The sequence below is a fragment of the Atractosteus spatula genome, assembly GCF_055471065.1.
Source record: "Atractosteus spatula isolate fAtrSpa1 chromosome 10 unlocalized genomic scaffold, fAtrSpa1.hap1 SUPER_10_unloc_1, whole genome shotgun sequence".
NCBI lineage: Eukaryota > Metazoa > Chordata > Actinopteri > Semionotiformes > Lepisosteidae > Atractosteus > Atractosteus spatula.
In genome coordinates, this window is record NW_028296612.1 from 6,402,944 (window position 1) to 6,425,420 (window position 22,477).

The 22,477-nt window shown below is 55.3% G+C and overlaps 1 protein-coding gene across 1 annotated transcript in view; it reads right to left on the bottom strand.

Moving 5' to 3' along the window:
- Nucleotides 1-1,291: 1,291 nt before the first annotated feature.
- syngap1b (synaptic Ras GTPase activating protein 1b) overlaps nucleotides 1,292-22,477 on the bottom strand; it is a 64,275-nt gene continuing 43,089 nt past the window's right edge. The window contains exons 14-23 of the mRNA XM_088908075.1: nucleotides 22,026-22,262; nucleotides 21,688-21,889; nucleotides 19,437-19,639; nucleotides 18,574-18,787; nucleotides 17,466-18,077; nucleotides 15,789-16,280; nucleotides 15,518-15,691; nucleotides 11,600-11,811; nucleotides 8,709-8,781; nucleotides 1,292-1,639 (exon numbers count right to left, since the gene is read on the bottom strand). Of these exons, the coding sequence (XP_088764201.1) occupies nucleotides 1,292-1,639; nucleotides 8,709-8,781; nucleotides 11,600-11,811; nucleotides 15,518-15,691; nucleotides 15,789-16,280; nucleotides 17,466-18,077; nucleotides 18,574-18,787; nucleotides 19,437-19,639; nucleotides 21,688-21,889; nucleotides 22,026-22,262 (2,767 nt within the window). The remainder of the gene's footprint in view (nucleotides 1,640-8,708; nucleotides 8,782-11,599; nucleotides 11,812-15,517; nucleotides 15,692-15,788; nucleotides 16,281-17,465; nucleotides 18,078-18,573; nucleotides 18,788-19,436; nucleotides 19,640-21,687; nucleotides 21,890-22,025; nucleotides 22,263-22,477) is intronic.

Below are 22,477 nucleotides of genomic sequence, written 5' to 3' on the forward strand. Positions count from 1 at the left end.
CACAGCCTGAGACACAGGACAGAGTAACAGAGGGGTAATTTCACAGCCTGAGACACAGGACAGAGTAACAGAGGGGTAATTTCACAGCCTGAGACACAGGACAGGGTAACAGAGGGGTATTTTCACAGCCTGAGAGAGTGAAAGGCTGATTCACAGAGAGGATATGACAGAGAGAGAGAGGGACAGAAGCAGACAGTTTTATTCACATATTATTTTAATGCTGCAGCAGACCTAATACTGCTTTGTAAGAACATCAGATCAAGGTTCTGAGTGAGGAAAGAACAGTCCGTTGGGTCAGGTCGGCCCGGTCCAGTCAGGTCCAGTCCAGTGCAGTTGCAGTCTGCTCATAGTTCTGGTCCCACTCCACCAGCGCGAGCAATTTCATGATTGGTAGAAGAATACCAGAGCCCCCATCAGCCCCCAGCAGCCCCCCCACTGTGGTCACCGTTACCCTGGGGGCATTCGGCAGCCCACTGGATCCTGACTGGCCCGGAGGTCTGAACTCGACGGCACTGCGTCAGAACCGCTGCAGGTACAAACATCACCAGAGCCAACGCTTCTCCTGCTGCAGCACACTGTCAGCTCTGTCACACCACTGTCAGTGCTGTCACACTGTCAGCTCTGTGTCTGTAATCAGGGCTCTATGTCACTGTCAGCTCTGTGTCACACCACTGTCAGTGCTGTCACACTGTCAGCTCTGTGTCACTGTCAGCTCTGTGTCTGTGACCAGGGCTCTATGTCACTGTCAGCTCTGTGTCACACCACTGTCAGTGTTGTCGCACTGTCAGCTCTGTGTCTGTGATCAGGGCTCTGTGTCACACTGTCAACACTGTCACACTGTCAGCTCTGTGTCTGTGATCAGGGCTCTGTGTCACACTGTCAACACTGTCACACTGTCAGCTCCGTGTCTGTGATCAGGGCTCTGTGTCACACTGTCAACACTGTCACACTGTCAGCTCTGTGTCTGTGATCAGGGCTCTGTGTCACACTGTCAGCTCTGTGTCTGTGATCATGGCTCTGTGTCACACTGTCTCTCTCTCTCTCTCTCGCTCTGTGCCACAAGTTTGCTGCTCTGGGAAAAAGGAAGCTTAAGAAGACGCAGGAGATATAGAGGGAGAGGACAGATGGAGGAGAAGGTCTTGCTCTTGCACGTCTCCGTTTCCTTGTTTTTTGGTCTTCCCTTCCTCAGAAGAAGGCAGTCCTCTCTCTCTCTCTCTCTCTGTCTCTCTCCTTTCATCTGGCCATCCAGGGGTTCTGTGATTGAGTTTGTTTTGTCTCTCTGTCCCAGCTGCTATTGTCCTGCTCCTCCTACTGCTCCACCCATCAGTCCTGGTCCTGATGCGGTTGCCGTGGCGCCGGCCGCAGTCGCCGCGGTGGAGGGGTTGCCGGGTGGGGCCGCCAAGGCGATGCCGCGGAGCTCTCCGTTGTGCAGACGCGGCGGGGGCAGCGGGGGAGGTGGCAGTGGCGGGGGCACGGGCCCCGGGACGCCGTTCCAGGGCCCGCTAGAGGACGAGATTCCAGAAATTCCCGAAGAGATGCCGGAGGAGGACAGCCCTAGGCTCCCGGTTCCTCCTCCTCCTCCTCCGGAGAGAGCGCTCACACAGGGGTCTGCAGAACCCAGGGAGGAAAGCTGCTCCTCCTAACACAGAGAGAGAGAGAGGGGAGAGGGGGGCGGGGGCAGGGGGCAGCAAGGGCGCGGGGTAAATAACAGAGAGGGGGCAGAGGAGGGTGGGGGGACAGTGAGAGGACGAGGAGGAAGAGAAAGAGAGAGAGAGCAGGAAGGGAGACAGAGAGAAAGGGATGGGGAGGGATTATAAATCTGGGGTTGACACAAACACGCTGGCTGGAGATGCCAGAGAGTCACCTGTCAGCATGAACTGCACACAGCAAAGTCAAAGCCGTCCTGTCCTGTAGGGTCTCGGGCTGCTCTGTCAGTGTCAGTGGAATCTGATTACAATCCCAGTGAAGAACTAATCCAGCTCCCAGTCCAGTCAGTCCAGTCCAGCCTAGAGAGTGTCAGACTGCTCTGTCAGTGTCAATGGAGTCTGATTATAATCCCAGTGAAGAACTAATCCAGCTCCCAGTCCAGCCAGTCCAGTCCAGCCTGGAGAGTCTCGGGCTGCTCTGTCAGTGTCAGTGGAGTCTGATTATAATCCCAGTGAAGAACTAATCCAGCTCCCAGTCCAGTCAGTCCAGTCCAGCCTGGAGAGTCTCAGACTGCTCTGTCAGCGTCAGTGGAGTCTGATTATAATCCCAGTGAAGAACTAATCCAGCTCCCAGTCCAGTCAGTCCAGTCCAGCCTGGAGAGTCTCGGGCTGCTCTGTCAGCGTCAGTGGAGTCTGATTATAATCCCAGTGAAGAACTAATCCAGCTCCCAGTCCAGTCAGTCCAGTCCAGCCTAGAGAGTGTCAGACTGCTCTGTCAGTGTCAATGGAGTCTGATTATAATCCCAGTGAAGAACTAATCCAGCTCCCAGTCCAGTCAGTCCAGTCCAGCCTGGAGAGTCTCGGGCTGCTCTGTCAGCGTCAGTGGAGTCTGATTATAATCCCAGTGAAGAACTAATCCAGCTCCCAGTCCAGTCAGTCCAGTCCAGCCTAGAGAGTGTCAGACTGCTCTGTCAGTGTCAGTGGTCTGATTATAATCCCAGTGAAGAATTAATCCAGCTCCCAGTCCAGCCAGTCCAGTCTAGCCTGGAGAGTCTCAGACTGCTCTGTCAGTGTCAGTGAAGTCTGATTATAATCCCAGTTAATAAATAATCCAGCTCACAGTAATGTCAGTCCAGTCCATTCCACACCATTCCGGTTCAGTCCAGTTTAGTCCATTCCAGTCCAGTAAAGTCTTGTACATTCTGGAGAGACTCTCTCAGTTCTGTCAATGAAAAACAAAAGTTTAGTTTCACCCAGTTGTAAGAATGTAAGTTTGCACCATCAGGAGAGAAAGAGAGAGAGTGAGACAGAGAGTCACAGATAGTACAACCCTCAGTTTGTGCTTTTTTTGCAATCCGTGTTCAGTGGAGATATAGGTCAGTAAATAACAATCCATGTTCTGCAGAGACCTGTGTCAGGAAATGGCAATCCATATTCAGCAGAGATATATGTCAAGTCAGTAAGTCACAATCCATGTTCAGAAGAGATATAGTCAGTAATTCACAATCCGTGTTCAGTAGAGATATAGGTCAGTAATTCACAATCCAGGGTCAGAAGAGATATAGGTCAGTAATTCACAATCCGTGTTGGTTAGAGATACAGGTCAGTAATTCACAATCCAAGTTGGTTAGAGATGTAGGTCATCAATTCACAATCCGTGTTGGTTACAGATATGGGGCGACAGCGTCACCAGCACAGTGTCACAGGTCAGTCAGGACAGTATTTACCCACTCAGAACCTTCCTTTCCCTTCTGATGTTCTTATGCCGACAGTAACAGCCCAGCAATCCAGTTGTCTGCTGTTCCTCTCCTATCAGAACTCCGCTGCCCATCGGAACGGGGCGTAAAGGGAACAGAGGTCACCTCGAACTAATAAACAACCAATGGCCAACCAACCTGAGCGGTTCAGCGCGGGTCAGAGCCGTCCGGCCGGGTCGGGTCAGAAGACAGAGAGAGAGAGGAGCACAGGAGACAGACAGAGAGACGGCGTGACGTAGCGGAGAGCAGAGAGGGGTGAGAGACACCAAAGACAGACGGACGAACACGCAGACACACAGACCTCCACCCATCTCTTTCTGTCTCTCCTTCATCTGGTTTTCCTTCCAGATTCAGTTTCCAGCAAAAGCTCCGACCAGGATGATTTCAGGGAATTCGGGACACACAGACTCACACACGCGCTCCAGTCTACCGGTCCGGCCGACACACCGGTCAACACACGCTGACGCACTGACACACTGACACAGAGGTGCCCCCCCAGCCCTGGTGGGAGTGGGACAGATACGGAGATTTCCCAAAATCTAGCTGTGGGGGGGTGGTGGGGAGTTAGCAAGTGAGGTCACTCTTCTGAAAGCGTCTGACTGTTTCAGTGACATCACAGTGTGACCACCTATCGCGTTGTTATCATGGTGTCTGCCTATCTCACTGACGTTGTGCTGTGCCACTACACCGATTTTTTATAGTCTTGAAAACTCATTGATATTATAATGTGTGACATTCTTATTGGCACTGTAATGTCTCGCTAATTGATGGATTTTATAGATCTGAAACCCTCCTTGATGGTTTGGTCTGTCCGGCAGAGCTAATCCAATCCAGGACCCAGACAGTAATTTGACTTGGCTTCACTAATTAGCATGACTGATCACCAGGAGTTCACAGCCAATCCAGTCTGCCAATGTGCTGCTCCTGCACTTGGGAACTGGGCCTCAGTTACTGTGCTTCCCGTGTGCGTGTGTGCGTGCGTGTGCGTGCGTGCGTGCACGCAGTCCTAACGCCCGGTGCGCTGGAGATCCCTGCAGAAGGCGTCTGCGGGCTCGGGATGGCGTGTCCGCGGTGTGGCGAGTGGGCGAGGGGGCGCTGTGTGGTGGTCAGTCTCCGGGGGGTGGGGTGGGGGGCAGCAGTCGGCGGGCGCAGTGCTGTCTGGGGGCAGTCCGTCCTGCTGTCCCTGCGTCGTGTCCGGGTGCGGGGGTGTGGTGCGCGTGTCTGTGTGGCCGGAACGAGGCGTCCGAGCGAACGCACAGGATCGGGACCCGGGGGGACTGGCTGACCGACACACTGGCGACTGACGCACTGGCGGACACACTGACAGACTGGGGGACTGCCTGACACACTGGCTGTGGGCACACTGTGCTGAACAAGGACACCCCACTGCTTAGCCACGGCAGACGATTATGGGAGATCTCCGTATCTGGCTGTCTGTGTCTGTCTGTGTGTGTGCGTGCGTGTCCGTGTGCTGGGATGGGTGCCACGGTCAGTGTGCGTCTCTCTATTTCGCCTCTGTGTCTCAGCATGGGCACAGCGTCAGTGCGTCAGGACAGCGTCAGTGCGTCAGTGTGTGCGAGTGTGTCAGTCCGTCAGTCCGGGGGTCGGCGGGAGGGGCGAGGTGAGCGGTCAGTCGCCGCTGCAGCATCGCGTGGTGTCCAGTCAGTCGGAGGGAGGGACAGTCACTAAGTCTGTGGGTGAGGTATCCAATCAGTGGGTGGCCCGTCAGTCCGTGCCTGCACCAGCCAGTAAGTGTGGTAGTCAGTCTGGGGTGTGGTCACCAGCCGGGGGGTGGCAGTAAGTTGGGGGTGTGGTCACCAGTCAGGGTGTGGTCACCAGTCAGGGCGTAGAAGTAAGTTGGGGGTCTGGTCACCAGTCAGGGTGTGGTCACCAGTCAGGGCGTAGAAGTAAGTTGGGGGTCTGGTCACCAGTCAGGGCGTAGAAGTAAGTTGGGGGTGTGGTCACCAGTCAGGGTGTGGTCACCAGTCAGGGCATAGAAGTAAGTTGGGGGTGTGGTCACCAGTCAGATGTGTGGTCACCAGTCAGGGTGTGGTCACCAGTCAGGGTGCAGTCACCAGTTGGGGGCATGGCAGACAGTCGGAGGTGTGGTCACCAGTTAGGGTGTGACCACCAGCCAGGGGCGTGGCAGTCAGTCGTGGGCGTGGTCACTAGTCGAGGGAGTGGTCACTGGTCGGGGGCATGGTCACCAGTTGGGGGTGTGACCACCAGCCACGGGCGTGACAGTCAGTCGGGTCACCGGTCGGGGGCGTGGTCACCCGTCGGGGGAGTGGTCACCGGTTGGGGGTGTGACCACCAGCCAGAGGCGTGACAGTCAGTCGGGGGCGTGGTCACCCGTCGGGGGCGTGGTCACCAGCCGGGAGCGTGGTCACCGGTCGGGGGCGTGGTCACCAGTCGGGGGCGTGGTCACCGGTCGGGGGCGTGGCAGTCCGTGTGTCATGTGGCTCAGCGGGTGCCGAAGGAGGTGCTCGGTGTCCGAGTGTCAGGATTATTACCTGTGGACTCGGGGCGGCGCGGGCGCGAAGCGAGGCTGGATTAGGATTGATTGTCGCCTCCCCTGCGGAAATCACCGTATCTCATCAACACAGACAGAGAGGGGGGGAGAGAGAGGAGGGGGGGAGAGAGAGGACCCACGCCCACACCCACGCCCACGCACAGACACGACACGCGGGGCCGCGCCGCAGCACGCATGCACACACGCCACGGGCCCGCGGCCAGCATGCTCCAGTCACCAGCGCCCACGGGGGGGCGCCACTGCCAGGCAGGGGGGAAGCGGGGGGGGGGGGGGCCGAGAGACACACAAAGCAGCGCCACGGGCAGCGGCACTCCGCGGAGGGCGCGCTAACGGCACGCGCACACACGCGTGCGCGCACACATGCACACACACGCGCTCGGAAGCAGCCTGCCCTGCAGCAGGAGGAGGCCCTGGAGTCCGACAGGCCACGCCACGCCACGCCACGCCACGCGCCCAGGAACATGCCAACACGCCACAGAGCCACCACGGCAGCGCGTCTGTCCCCGCACACACACACAGCACACGTGTGCAAGCTGCGGAGACGCACGCACACTTGCACACCACACGTGACACGCAGGGCAAACGGCAGCAGGCGAGCTCACGCTGACTCACGGGAGGACATGCAGAAAACATGCAGCAGGAGACACGCCGAAGACAAGAGACACGGAGACGACGGACTGAGACGGACAGGAAACACGCCACCGGACACACACACACACACACACACACAGACGCAGACGAGTGTACGCCACACGCTACACACAACACGCAACACGCCACAGGTCAACTCCACACAGGGCTGATAGAGACTACAGCAATGGCACTGAGATTATAGCACAGGGCTGATAGAGACTACAGCGATGGCACTGAGATTATAGCACAGGGCTGATAGAGATCACAGCGATGGCACTGAGATTATAGCACAGGGCTAATAGAGATTACAGCGATGGCACTGAGATTATAGCACAGGGCTGATAGAGACTACAGCAATGGCACTGAGATTATAGCACAGGGCTGATAGAGATCACAGCGATGGCACTGAGATTATAGCACAGGGCTGATAGAGACTACAGCAATGGCACTGAGATTATAGCACAGGGCTGATAGAGATCACAGCGATGGCACTGAGATTATAGCACAGGGCTGATAGAGACTACAGCGATGGCACTGAGATTATAGCATAGGGCTGATAGAGACTACAGCGATGGTGCTGAGATTATAGCACAGGGCTGATACAGATCACAGCGATGGCACTGAGATTATAGCACAGGGCTGATACAGATTACAGCAATGGCACTGAGATTAGAGCACAGGGCTAATAGAGATCACAGCGATGGCACTGAGATGATAGCACAGGGTTGATAAAGACTACAGCGATGGCACTGAGATTATAGCACAGGGTTGATAAAGACTACAGCGATGGCACTGAGATTATAGCACAGGACTGATAGAGACTACAGAAATGGCACTGAGATGATAGCACAGGGTTGATAAAGACTACAGCGATGGCACTGAGATTATAGCACAGGGTTGATAAAGACTACAGCGATGGCACTGAGATTATAGCACAGGGCTGATAGAGACTGCAGCGATGGCACTGAGATTATAGCACAGGGCTGATAGAGACTACGGCGATGGCACTGAGATTAGAGCACAGGGTTGATAAAGACTACAGCGATGGCACTGAGATGATGGCACAGGGTTGATAGAGACTACAGCCATGAGACACCAAAGGAATCAAAGCTTTTTTCCTCTTGGGGACCTAGAGAGTCAGGAGATCTGACTGCAGGTTTTCAGGGGGTCTGTGCAGCTGTATATATGAGAGACTGAGAGAGAGGGATGGCCTGACTAGGAAAGACCAGACTCACACTGCAATGGGAGGAGGCACACAGAGTGTATACACACACACACACACACACACACACACAGACTGTACACAGAGTCACAGAGTGCACACACAGACACACACAGACTGTACACAAAGTCACAGAGTGCACACACAGACTGTACACAGAGTCACAGCGTTTACACACAGACTGTATACAAAGTGCACACACACAGACAGACTGAAGACAGAGTCACAGAGTTTACACACAAACTGTACACAGACACACACACAGACTACACAGACACACAGAGTGCACACACAGACTGTACACAGAATGAACACACAGAAACACACACATACACTACACAGAGTGCACACACAGACTGTACACAGAGTGCACACACACAGACTGTACACAGAGTTCACACACAGACACACACACATAGACTGTACACAGACACACAGGCACATACACACAGACTGTACACTGAGTCACAGCACAGATTGTACATAGTGTACACACAGACACACAACGTGTACACACATACATACAAGGTATACACACAGGCTGTACACAGTGTACACACACACTGTACACAGAGTGTACACATACTATACACAGAGTGTACACACAGACACGCATACACAGACTGTATGCAGAGTGTACACACAGACTGTACACAGAGTGTACACACAGACACGCATCCAGACTGTACACAAAGTGTACACACATACTGTACACAGAGTGCACACACACAGACTATACACAAAGTGTACACAGAGTGTACACACAGACACACACAGACTGTACACAGAGTGTACACACATACTGTACACAGAGTGCACACAGACACACACACAGACTGTACACAGAGTGTACACAAAGACTGTACACAGAGTGTACACACAGACACACACAGACAGTAACAATCTATCTTTTCCACCTGAGCTTCTAGCATTCGTGGCTTCAGATCAGGAACATGATCCCTCCTCAACTCATCTTCCACTGCCATGAGTCTGAGGGAGAGGGAGAGAGAGACGGATCACACACACACACTACTGCTCCTGTCTCCCTCTCCTGTCTCCTCTCTCCCTCTCCTGTCTCCTGTCTCCCTCTCCTCTCCTCATCTTCCACTGCCATGAGTCTGAGGGAGAGGGAGAGAGAGACGGATCACACACACACACTACTGCTCCTGTCTCCCTCTCCTGTCTCCTCTCTCCCTCTCCTGTCTCCTGTCTCCCTCTCCTGTCTCCCTCTCCTCTCCTCATCTTCCACTGCCATGAGTCTGAGGGAGAGGGAGAGAGAGACGGATCACACACACACACTACTGCTCCTGTCTCCCTCTCCTGTCTCCTCTCTCCCTCTCCTGTCTCCTGTCTCCCTCTCCTCTCCTCATCTTCCACTGCCATGAGTCTGAGGGAGAGGGAGAGAGAGACGGATCACACACACACACTACTGCTCCTGTCTCCCTCTCCTGTCTCCTCTCTCCCTCTCCTGTCTCCTGTCTCCCTCTCCTCTCCTCATCTTCCACTGCCATGAGTCTGAGGGAGAGGGAGAGAGAGACGGATCACACACACACACTACTGCTCCTGTCTCCCTCTCCTGTCTCCTCTCTCCCTCTCCTGTCTCCTGCCTCCTGTCTCCTGTCTCCCTCTCCTCTCCTCATCTTCCACTGCCATGAGTCTGAGGGAGAGGGAGAGAGAGACGGATCACACACACACACTACTGCTCCTGTCTCCTCTCTCCCTCTCCTCTCTCCCTCTCCTGTCTCCTGTCTCCCTCTCCTCTCCTCATCTTCCACTGCCATGAGTCTGAGGGAGAGGGAGAGAGAGACGGATCACACACACACACTACTGCTCCTGTCTCCCTCTCCTGTCTCCTCTCTCCCTCTCCTGTCTCCTGTCTCCTGTCTCCCTCTCCTCTCCTCATCTTCCACTGCCATGAGTCTGAGGGAGAGGGAGAGAGAGACGGATCACACACACACACTTCTGCTCCTGTCTCCCTCTCCTGTCTCCTCTCTCCCTCTCCTGTCTCCTGTCTCCCTCTCCTGTCTCCTGTCTCCTGTCTCCTGTCTCCCTCTCCTCTCCTCTCCTCATCTTCCACTGCCATGAGTCTGAGGGAGAGGGAGAGAGAGACGGATCACACACACACACTACTGCTCCTGTCTCTCTCTCCTGTCTCCTCTCTCCCTCTCCTGTCTCCTGTCTCCCTCTCCTGTCTCCTGTCTCCTGTCTCCCTCTCCTGTCTCCCTCTCCTCTCCTCATCTTCCACTGCCATGAGTCTGAGGGAGAGGGAGAGAGAGACGGATCACACACACACACTACTGCTCCTGTCTCTCTCTCCTGTCTCCTCTCTCCCTCTCCTGTCTCCTGTCTCCCTCTCCTGTCTCCTGTCTCCTGTCTCCTGTCTCCCTCTCCTCTCCTCATCTTCCACTGCCATGAGTCTGAGGGAGAGGGAGAGAGAGACGGATCACACACACACACTACTGCTCCTGTCTCCCTCTCCTGTCTCCTGTCTCCCTCTCCTGTCTCCTGTGTCCCTCTCCTCTCCTCATCTTCCACTGCCATGAGTCTGAGGGAGAGGGAGAGAGAGACGGATCACACACACACACTACTGCTCCTGTCTCCCTCTCCTGTCTCCTCTCTCCCTCTCCTGTCTCCTGTCTCCCTCTCCTCTCCTCATCTTCCACTGCCATGAGTCTGAGGGAGAGGGAGAGAGAGACGGATCACACACACACACTACTGCTCCTGTCTCCCTCTCCTGTCTCCTCTCTCCCTCTCCTGTCTCCTGCCTCCTGTCTCCTGTCTCCCTCTCCTCTCCTCATCTTCCACTGCCATGAGTCTGAGGGAGAGGGAGAGAGAGACGGATCACACACACACACTACTGCTCCTGTCTCCTCTCTCCCTCTCCTCTCTCCCTCTCCTGTCTCCTGTCTCCCTCTCCTCTCCTCATCTTCCACTGCCATGAGTCTGAGGGAGAGGGAGAGAGAGACGGATCACACACACACACTACTGCTCCTGTCTCCCTCTCCTGTCTCCTCTCTCCCTCTCCTGTCTCCTGTCTCCTGTCTCCTGTCTCCCTCTCCTCTCCTCATCTTCCACTGCCATGAGTCTGAGGGAGAGGGAGAGAGAGACGGATCACACACACACACTTCTGCTCCTGTCTCCCTCTCCTGTCTCCTCTCTCCCTCTCCTGTCTCCTGTCTCCCTCTCCTGTCTCCTGTCTCCTGTCTCCTGTCTCCCTCTCCTCTCCTCTCCTCATCTTCCACTGCCATGAGTCTGAGGGAGAGGGAGAGAGAGACGGATCACACACACACACTACTGCTCCTGTCTCTCTCTCCTGTCTCCTCTCTCCCTCTCCTGTCTCCTGTCTCCCTCTCCTGTCTCCTGTCTCCTGTCTCCCTCTCCTGTCTCCCTCTCCTCTCCTCATCTTCCACTGCCATGAGTCTGAGGGAGAGGGAGAGAGAGACGGATCACACACACACACTCCTGCTCCTGTCTCCCTCTCCTGTCTCCTCACTCCCTCTCCTGTCTCCTGTCTCCCTCTCCTGTCTCCCTCTCCTCTCCTCATCTTCCACTGCCATGAGTCTGAGGGAGAGGGAGAGAGAGACGGATCACACACACACACTCCTGCTCCTGTCTCCCTCTCCTGTCTCCTCTCTCCCTCTCCTGTCTCCTGTCTCCTGTCTCCCTCTCCTCTCCTCATCTTCCACTGCCATGAGTCTGAGGGAGAGGGAGAGAGACGGATCACGCACACACACTCCTGCTCCTGTCTCCTGTCTCCTGCCTGCTGTCCCTGCTCCTCTCCCTGCCTCTCCTCTCTCTCCCTCTGTACCTGTTGATGATACCCTTGATCTGTGTGTCCTTCTCCATCTGCTGCTGCCGGAGCCTCCTCTCGCTCTCCTCCAGTCGGCTCTGGTACTGCAGCAGGATCTTGCTGGTCTGCTGCTCCTGGGACAGGAGTCGCCGCTCGTACTCCTCCAGCTTCCTGTGGGACATCACCAGGCGCTCCTTCAGGGAGTGGATCTCCTCCTCATACTCCCTCACCTGGCGGAGAGAGGTACTGCAGCTCATTAACACTGCCCTGAGAGAGAGAGGGTTCATACAGGCACACTGACTGGGCACTCCAGTACATGAACACTGCACTGAGAGAGAGAGGGGTTCATACAGGCACACTGACTGGACACTCCAGTACATGAACACTGCACTGAGAGAGGGAGGGGTTCATACAGACACACTGACTGGGCACTCCAGTACATGAACACTGCACTGAGAGAGAGAGGGGTTCATACACACACACTGACTGGACACTCCAGTACATGAACACTGCACTGAGAGAGAGAGAGGGGTTCATACAGACACACTGACTGGACACTCCAGTACATGAACACTGCACTGAGAGAGAGAGGGGTTCATACAGACACACTGACTGGACACTCCAGTACATGAACACTGCACTGAGAGAGAGAGGGGTTCATACAGACACACTGACTGGACACTCCAGTACATTAACACTGCACTGAGAGAGAGAGGGGTTAATACAGACACACTGACTGGACACTCCAGTACATGAACACTGCACTGAGAGAGAGGGGGGTAATTTTAGTGGCGAAGACCCTTTTAGCCAATGACCGCCTGCAATTTCCTCCCCTTAAATATGTTGTTATATCTCTGCAGAAGAACATAGCAGGAGCCTGGTTCAGGTCTTAAATTGAAGCTAACCCCATTGGCTTTGAGTGTGAACAAATTTCTTGTTTTTCTTAATGTGTTCACTCAGCAGACAAACATATGAAAAGAAAACCCCCCAAAATAAGAGGTGGAAATGTTGTTTTGGTCTTCAGAGGTCAGATTTTTCAATTCCAGGCCTGTCAGGTAGCTGGGAATGCTATGAAACCCTTGCGGTAGGTGTCTTCTAGCTTGGATAAAAATCTGGGACAAAGTGATCAATTTGAAAATAAATTCTACATAATGTTTTGTGAAGACTGGACCTGGAATGAAATTTTCCCGCATATAATAAATAAATCATAAAAAATATTGAAAGCAATAACGATATACAACCATTGCAATTGCTATAAAAACCTTTAGACACTGCTAGAGAGCCTTTACCTGCTGTTAGGCATTGAACAAAAACCTCAGAGTTGCCTTCTGGTGTGAAGAAGAGGACAGGCTCAGTGACCACAGTCTGGACACAGACACTGGACACAGGCAGACCTGGCTGTCCAGAGAGGACAGGCTGTGCTCCCACTGCCAGCGGGGAGAAACAGAGACAGAGGTGCACTTCCCACTGCACTGGGACAGATACTCTGGGATTAGAGAAACAGTCTTCCCCAAATTTACACAGCTAATCCCAGAATTCCCACACTTGCCAGAATCCCAACGGGTCCCCATCCTACTGGGAGAGGGAGGAGGGAACTCAGTTGAACTGGCAGCCCAGTGTGTGATCTCCTGTCACAGCCTGAGGACCAGTGAGTCTGTCTCCCAATAATGCTCCAGCCGCCTACAGTATATGTCAATATTTTATAATATGTCTTTGTTGTAAATGTCTGTAATATGTCTGTAGATTTTATTTTACTTTTATTTTTTGTTTTGTTTAATGTAAATATCATTACTTTCATTTGCTTTGGCAACACTGATTGTACCCATCGGTCATGCTAATAAAGCACCTTGAATTGAATTGAAAGGAGCACTGATAAGAAACTGATAAGAAACTGATTGATTACCCCTTCTGAGCCAATGATTGACAGCTAGAAGGCGGGCGGAATGCAGCCTAAGGCTTCCAGAGGAAGTCTCACCCCCTCAGGGCTCTGAAAGGCTGAAAATACAGTGAATGACGGCGCTTGTGACCAATCAGATCGCCTTATTTCGGGTGGCCCTGTTCAAATAAATATTACAAAGTCAATAACGTTCAGTGTCCTCCAGGTTTGGAAGTGGGTTAATCTAGCGTTTTGTGGATATATATCATGCTTCAGAATAAGGTAAAAACATGGGATATATATATAATTTTGCTGGTTTTTGCTTTTGCGGTCTTGTTTTGTCGGTTTATTGATTACCTTATCGATGCATTTTGGAAGTTTGGAAGTGCATTATCAGATAAAAAGTGACGTTGTGATCGATTGTCATATTAAAAAAAACAACGTTAAAAAAACAACGTTTTTTTTAAGCACCGGTTGTCCTTTTTCGATTGATAACATGTTTTTGTGGTTTTGTTGGTAAAGAACGATTAAATATGACGCAGGAAACAAAAATAAATATTTATTTACACCGTGGACGCTTGCGACTACGCCAAGCACAGGACACGTTTGATTACACGAACGTTTTTTTTTCGGTTCGGAAAACGGTTTTGTGAAGCTCTAGTTGAACCTTTTTCGATTGATAAAAGGTTTTCAATAAAGGTTTTGTGGTTTTGGTGTTGTAAAACGATTAAGTGAGATGCTCCTTTTAAGTCAAGTTTCTTAGACCGCATGCTGCCACGTTTGCACTAAAAGTTTAATACAGACACACTGACTGGACACTCCAGTACATGAACACTGCACTGAGAGAGAGAAGGGTTCATACAGACACACTGACTGGACACTCCAGTACATGAACACTGCACTGAGAGAGAGAGGGGTTCATACAGACACACTGACTGGACACTCCAGTACATGAACACTGCACTGAGAGAGAGAGGGGTTCATACAGACACACTGACTGGACACTCCAGTACATGAACACTGCACTGAGAGAGAGAGGGGTTCATACAGACACACTGACTGGACACTCCAGTACATGAACACTGCACTGAGAGAGAGAGGGGTTCACACAGACACACTGACTGGACACTCCAGTACATGAACACTGCACTGAGAGAGAGAGGGGTTCATACACACACACTGACTGGACACTCCAGTACATGAACACTGCACTGAGAGAGAGAGGGGTTCATACACACACACTGACTGGACACTCCAGTACATGAACACTGCACTGAGAGAGAGAGGGGTTCATACAGACACACTGACTGGACACTCCAGTACATGAACACTGCACTGAGAGAGAGAGGGGTTCATACACACACACTGACTGGACACTCCAGTACATGAACACTGCACTGAGAGAGAGAGGGGTTCATACACACACACTGACTGGACACTCCAGTACATGAACACTGCACTGAGAGAGAGAGGGGTTCATACAGACACACTGACTGGACACTCCAGTACATGAACACTGCACTGAGAGAGAGAGGGGTTCATACAGACACACTGACTGGACACTCCAGTACATGAACACTGCACTGAGAGAGAGAGAGGGGTTCATACAGACACACTGACTGGACACTCCAGTACACGAACACTGCACTGAGAGAGAGAGGGGTTCATACACACACACTGACTGGACACTCCAGTACATGAACACTGCACTGAGAGAGAGAGGGGTTCATACAGACACACTGACTGGACACTCCAGTACATGAACACTGCACTGAGAGAGAGAGGGGTTCATACAGACACACTGACTGGACACTCCAGTACGTGAACACTGCACTGAGAGAGAGAGGGGTTCATACAGACACACCGACTGGACACTCCAGTACATGAACACTGCACTGAGAGAGAGAGAGAGGGGTTCATACAGACACACTGACTGGACACTCCAGTACGTGAACACTGCACTGAGAGAGAGAGGGGTTCATACACACACACTGACTGGACACTCCAGTACATGAACACTGCACTGAGAGAGAGAGGGTTTCATACAGTCCAGTACTGACCCTGTCCAGCCGCGACTCGTCCATGCTCTTGCTGTACTCCTTGAGCTTGAAGTCCTCGCGGTCGATGTGCGAGCTCTCGATGTCGGCGGACAGGTGGGGCATGTTGGAGACCCAGGCCACGGTGCGCTCGGACGCCGGGGTGGGGGGGTTCAGGGTGGAGGGGGACTGCGAGCCCTGCGGGGACGGAGGGGGAGAGGTGGTGTTGGGGGGGGGGGTGGCGCCCGGCCCGGCCCGGCCCCCCCCGAGCCACGCGGCCCCCCGCCCTGCTCACCTGCTTGCTGATCGCCGGCTTCAGCAGGTGCTGCTGCTGCTGCTGTTGCTGCTGCTGCTTCTGCGGCGGCGCCGGTGGGGGGGCTGCTGGCGCCGCCCCCTGCCCGCCCCCCGCCCGCTCCGCCGCCGGCCCCGGCGCCCCCTCCCCGCCCCCCGCCTCCCGCCCCGAGCTCTGCTGGTGGGGCAGCCCGGGGGCGGGGCTGTCCTTGACGGACAGCTGCTGGCGGGGGCCGCGGCCCCCGAAGCTCGACTCCGGTGACTGCAGCAGGTTCCCGCTGGGGGGGCGGGCCTTGGGCGGGGCCGGGGGCGGGGCCGCCGCGGCCGCCGCGCTGACGGACAGCTGGTGCGAGGTCTGCGATTTGACGCGCTGCGGGGGGGGAGGGGCGATGGAGCTCTGCCTGACGTGCTGCACGGTGGACGGGGGCGTGGCCAGCGAGGAGGGGGAGGGGCCGGTGGGAGGGGCTACACCCATCATCATCTGCTGCTGCTGCTGCTGTAGTGTGTAGAGGGAGGAGGGGGAGAGGGGAGGGGAGAGAGGAGAGAAGGTAGGGGGGAGAGAAAGCAGGCAGGGGAGAGGAGGAGGGAGAGGAGAGAGGGGAGGGGGGGGAGAGCAGGGAGAGAGGGGAGAGAGGAGAGAAGGGAGGGGAGGGGGGGAGAGAAGAGAGGAGGGAGAGCAGGGAGGGGGGAGAGAGAGGAGAGGGGGGAGAGAGCAGGGAGGGGAGGGGGGGGAGAGCAGGGAGAGAGGGGAGAGAGGAGAGGGGAGAGAGGAGAGAAGGGAGGGGAGGAGAGAAGAGAGGAGGGAGAGCAGGGAGGGGGGAGAGAGAGGAGAGAGGAGAGAAGGTGGGGGGGAGAGAAAGCAGGGAGGGGAGAGAGGAGAGAGGGGAGGGGAGGAGGGAGAGAGAGAGAGGAGGGAGAGCAGGGAGGGGGGAGAGAGAGGAGAGGGGAGAGAGGAGAGAAGGTAGGGGAGGGGGGGAGAGAAGAGAGGAGAGGGGGGAGAGAGAGGGGGGAGAGAGGAGAGGGGGGAGAGAGGAGAGGGGAGAGAGAGCAGGGAGGGGAGGGGGGGGAGAGCAGGGAGAGAGGGGAGAGAGGAGAGGGGAGAGAGGAGAGAAGGGAGGGGAGGAGAGAAGAGAGGAGGGAGAGCAGGGAGGGGGGAGAGAGAGGAGAGGAGAGAGGAGAGAAGGTGGGGGGGAGAGACAGCAGGGAGGGGAGAGAGGAGAGAGGGGAGGGGAGGAGGGAGAGAGAGAGAGGAGGGAGAGCAGGGAGGGGGGAGAGAGAGGAGAGGGGAGAGAGGAGAGAAGGTAGGGGAGGGGGGGAGAGAAGAGAGGAGAGGGGGGAGAGAGAGGGGGAGAGCAGGGAGGGGGGAGAGAGAGGAGAGGGGGGAGAGAGCAGGGAGAGAGGGGAGAGAGGAGAGAAGGGGGGGAGAGAAGAGAGGAGGGAGAGCAGGGAGGGGGGAGACAGAGGAGACGGGGGAGAGAGCAGGGAGGGAAGGGTGGGGAGAGGGGAGAGAGAGCAGGGAGGGAGGGGAGAGAGCAGGGAGGGGAGGGAGAGGAGAGAGGACACAGGAGAGAAAGGGGTGGGGGGAGGAGTACAGAAGGTGAGAAGATGGCGAGAAACCGGCGCAGCCGAGAGAGGCGGCAGGGGGACAGCGCCCCCCACAGGCGGAGAGCGGACACAGTACCTGCACCTGCAGCGAGAGCTGCCGGCGGCCGTAGTCGGCCTGGTTCTGGCGCGTGTAGTCGTCGCTGTAGCTGTGCGAGTGCATGATGGCGGCCTGGGCCGGGCCGCCGGGCCGCAGGGAGGACAGGTCCTCGCTGCGCGAGAAGCCGCCGTGGCCGAACACCGGCAGGTAGGCGGGGTGGGGCGGCTCGCCCGGCGGCTCGGGCGCCAGCAGCAGCGGTGGGGGCGCCCCCCCGCGACCGGGTGGCGGGTGCAGCTGGGGCCCGTCCGAGGCCAGGTGGAAGAGGGGGTTCTGGAAGGACAGGGGGTACCGCAGGGCGGCCGCCTGCTGCTGCTGCTGCTGGGACAGCGAGTCCGTCGTCGCCCCCATCTGGCTCAGCCGCAGGCCCCCCGACACGCTGGAGCCCCCTGAGCCCGCGGACAGGCGCCCCCCGGCCCGCAGGGGGCCCCCCAGGCCCCCGCCCAGCCCCCCCAGGCCGCCCAGGCCCCCCAGCCCCGCGATCGAGGCCTGCGAGCTGTTGAGCATGTCGCCCACCGACTGCAGGTTTGAGATGCTGTTCATCCGAGAGTCCTGGAGATCCATCATGGACACACTCTTGTTGACACTGAGCACCTGGGAGAGAGAGAATACAGACCCTCAAACAAAGAGACGAGTACAGACCCTCCCACAGACCCCAGAGACACTCCTCACACAGAGAGAGGAGTCCAGACCCTCACACAGACCCCAGAGACACTCCTCACACAGAGAGAGGAGTCCAGACCCTCACACAGACCCCAGAGACACTCCTCACACAGAGACGAGTACAGACCCTCACACAGACCCCAGAGACACTCCTCACACAGAGAGAGGAGTCCAGACCCTCACACAGACCCCAGAGATACTTCTCACACAGAGAGAGGAGTCCAGACCCTCACACAGGCCCCAGAGAAACTCCTCACACAGAGAGAGGAGTCCAGACCCTCACACAGACCCCAGAGACACTCCTCACACAGAGAGAGGAGTCCAGACCCTCACACAGACCCCAGAGACACTCCTCACACAGAGAGACGAGTACAGACCCGGGAGACTCTCTTAATCCCGGATCCTAGCTATTAGAGCTCTTTGGTACCTTCGGGTCCGGCTCGGTGATATCGGAGCTGCTGGTGCAGTACGCTGGGCTGGACCGGGCCAGGGGCGGCCGGGTGACGTAGAAAACGTCCTTGGAGGCCCGGTGCTGGTGGTCCCGGTCCGAGAAGCCCGCCATGCCCACTCGCGAGGAGAGGACGCCGCCCCCTGATGACAGGCCCGAGGTGGGGGAGGGCAGGCGGGTGATGTCGATGGAGCTGCGGGGAGAGAGAGAGACAGGGGAAGATGTCAGCAGCGCTCTCGGGGGCGGTGGGAAGTGGGGGGGGGGGTCAGCGGCAGGGGCAGGGTCAGAGGTAGGATTAAAGGTCAGGGGTGGAGTGGGCAGGGGAGGGGTGGAGCCAGGGGCGGAGTGGGTCGGGGAGGCTGGGGTCTGGGGCGAGGTCGGAGGCAGGATGGGCTGGGGGAGGGGCGGGGTTTGGGGTGGGTTTGGGCCGGGAGGGGCGGGGTCTGGGACAGAATGGGCGGAGTCGGTGCGGGGCTGGTGTTGGGCGGAGTCAGGGGCAGAGTGGGCTGGGGAGGGGCGGAGTCATGGGCAGAGTGGGTCAGGGAGGGGTGGAGTCTGGGGGCTGGTGTTGGGCGGAGTCAGGGGCAGTGTGGGCTGGGGAGGGGCGGGGCCTGGGACAGAATGGGCGGAGTCAGGGGGCTGGTGTTGGGCGGAGTCAGGGGCCGTGTGGGCTGGGGAGGGGCGGGGTCTGGGACAGAATGGGCGGAGTCAGGGGGCTGGTGTTGGGCAGAGTCATGGGCAGTTTGGGCTGGGGAGGGGCGGAGTCATGGGCAGAGTGGGTCAGGGACGGGTGGAGTCTGGGGCAGGATGGGCTGGGGCGGAGAGGGCGGGGCCGGGGGCACCTGTTCAGGTCCCTCATCATCAGGCTCTGGAAGTCGGAGGACACGCCGCGGCTGAAGCTGGGCCGCGAGTGCAGCCGGTCCGCGGGCCGTTCCGGAGGGCGGTCCGTCTGGTGGCTGGGCTGGCGCTGGATGTGCGGGTTCCTCAGCGCCACGCTGATGTCGTTCAGTAACCGCGGCAACGGCCCCAGCTTCATGATGGCGTCCTGCCAGGCGAGGGAACACACTGATTACACAAACTCTACAGTGTGTATACGGACGCTACAGTGTGTATAGAGACACTACAGTGTGCACAGTGTGTATAGAGACTCTACAGACTCTACAGTGTGTATACAGACTCTACAGTGTGTACAGTGTGTATACAGACTCTACAGTGTGTATAGAGACTCTACAGACTCTACAGTGTGTATACAGACTCTACAGTGTGTACAGTGTGTATACAGACACTACAGTGTGTATAGAGACTCTACAGACTCTACAGTGTGTACAGTGTGTATACAGACACTACAGTGTGTATAGAGACTCTACAGTGTGTACACGGACACTACAGTGTGCTCAGTGTGTATAGAGACTCTACAGTGTGTACAGTGTGTATACAAACTCTACAGTGTGTATACAGACTCTAGTGTGCTCAGTGTGTATACAGACTACAGTGTGTACAGTGTGTATAGAGACTCTACAGTGTGTATACAGACTCAACAGTGTGCTCAGTGTGTATACAGACTCTACAGTGTGTACAGTGTGTATAGAGACTCTACAGTGTGTATACGGACACTACAGTGTGCACAGTGTGTATAGAGACTCTACAGTGTGTACAGTGTGTATACAGACTCTACAGTGTGTATACAGACTCTACAGTGTGCTCAGTGTGTATACAGACTACAGTGTGTATACAGACTCTACAGTGTGTACAGTGTGTATACAGACTCTACAGTGTGTATACAGACTCTACAGTGTGCTCAGTGTGTATACAGACTACAGTGTGTACAGTGTGTATAGAGACTACAGACTCTACAGTGTGTATACAGACTCTACAGTGTGTACAGTGTGTATACAGACACTACAGTGTGTATAGAGACTCTACAGACTCTACAGTGTGTATACAGACTCTACAGTGTGCTCAGTGTGTATACAGACTACAGTGTGTACAGTGTGTATAGAGACTACAGACTCTACAGTGTGTATACAGACTCTACAGTGTGCTCAGTGTGTATACAGACACTACAGTGTGTATAGAGACTCTACAGACTCTACAGTGTGTATACGGACACTACAGTGTGCTCAGTGTGTATAGAGACTCTACAGTGTGTATAGAGACACTACAGTGTGCTCAGTGTGTATAGAGACTCTACAGTGTGTATAGAGACACTACAGTGTGCACAGTGTGTATAGAGACTCTACAGACTCTACAGTGTGTATACAGACTCTACAGTGTGCTCAGTGTGTATAGAGACTCTACAGTGTGTACAGTGTGTATAGAGCCTCTACAGACTCTACAGTGTGTATACAGACTCTACAGTGTGCTCAGTGTGTATACAGACTCTACAGTGTGTATAGAGACTCTACAGACTCTACAGTGTGTATACAGACTCTACAGTGTGCTCAGTGTGTATAGAGACTCTACAGTGTGTATACGGACACTACAGTGTGCTCAGTGTGTATAGAGACTCTACAGTGTGTACAGTGTGTATAGAGACTCTACAGTGTGTATACAGACTGTACAGTGTGCTCAGTGTGTATAGAGACTCTACACTGTGTATAGAGACTCTACAGTGTGTATACAGACTCTATAGTGTGTACAGTGTGTATAGAGACTCTACAGTATGTATACAGACTCAACAGTGTGCTCAGTGTGTATACAGACTCAACAATGTGCTCAGTATGTATACACTCTACAGTGTGTACAGTGTGTATACAGACTCTACAGTGTGTATAGAGACTCTACAGACTCTACAGTGTGTATACAGACTCAACAGTGTGCTCAGTGTGTATACAGACTCAACAATGTGCTCAGTATGTATACAGACTCTACAGTGTGTACAGTGTGTATACAGACTCTACAGTGTGTATAGAGACTCTACAGACTCTACAGTGTGTATACAGACTCAACAGTGTGCTCAGTGTGTATACAGACTCAACAATGTGCTCAGTATGTATACAGACACTACAGTGTGTACAGTGTGTATAGAGACTCTACAGTGTGTATACGGACACTACAGTGTGTATACGGACACTACAGTGTGTACGGTGTCACCTTGCTCAGCTGAGCCATGACCTCCCACAGCAGGCTGTGCAGGGTGGACAGCTCCCTGCCCAGGTCGATGTAGCCCTCGAAGCCACCCGCGTTGGTCATACTGTCCAGGTTCGAGATCTCGTAGAGGAACTGCTGCATGGAGCCCCACTCCATCTCCAGGAACTCGTTCATGAAGCACATGTAGTCCTCCTTGCTGCCGAACCTGGACAGTGGACAGTGTGGGCGGTATGGTGGACAGTGTGAGCAGTAGGATGGACAGTATGGGCAGCAGGGTGGACAGTGTGGGCAGCAGGGTGGACAGCGAGGGCAGGAAGGCGTCCAGCATGCAGGACACTCACTTGGAAAAGTTGGCCAGGTTCTGGATGACCTTGGCGATGAGGGTCAGCGTGCGGGAGGTCTGCTCGTCGGGATACTCCTGCGTCAGGTTGAACAGGCTGGGCGACATGACGGCGGGACACAGGAAGCGCAGGAAGAGCGAGGCGCTGATGAGGCGGTCAGCGATGTCCTCCCGGCCGCGCTCTGCGCAGCGGACGCGCCAGGACGCGAACACCTCCTTCAGCTCCCGGGGGAACACGCTGAGACAGGGGCAGGGGGGAGATAAGCAGCAGGGTGACCATCACCGACCGGGAAGTCCTGGCCTCTGAGGGGAAGAGCTCAGCCAGCGGTAGCCAATGGGAGCAAGAAGTGAGCAGGGGAGGGTCAGCACTGACCAATGGGAGAGAGAGGGGGGAGGGCTAGGGCTGAGCACTGACCAATGGGAGAGACAGGGGGAGGGCTGGGGCTGGAAACT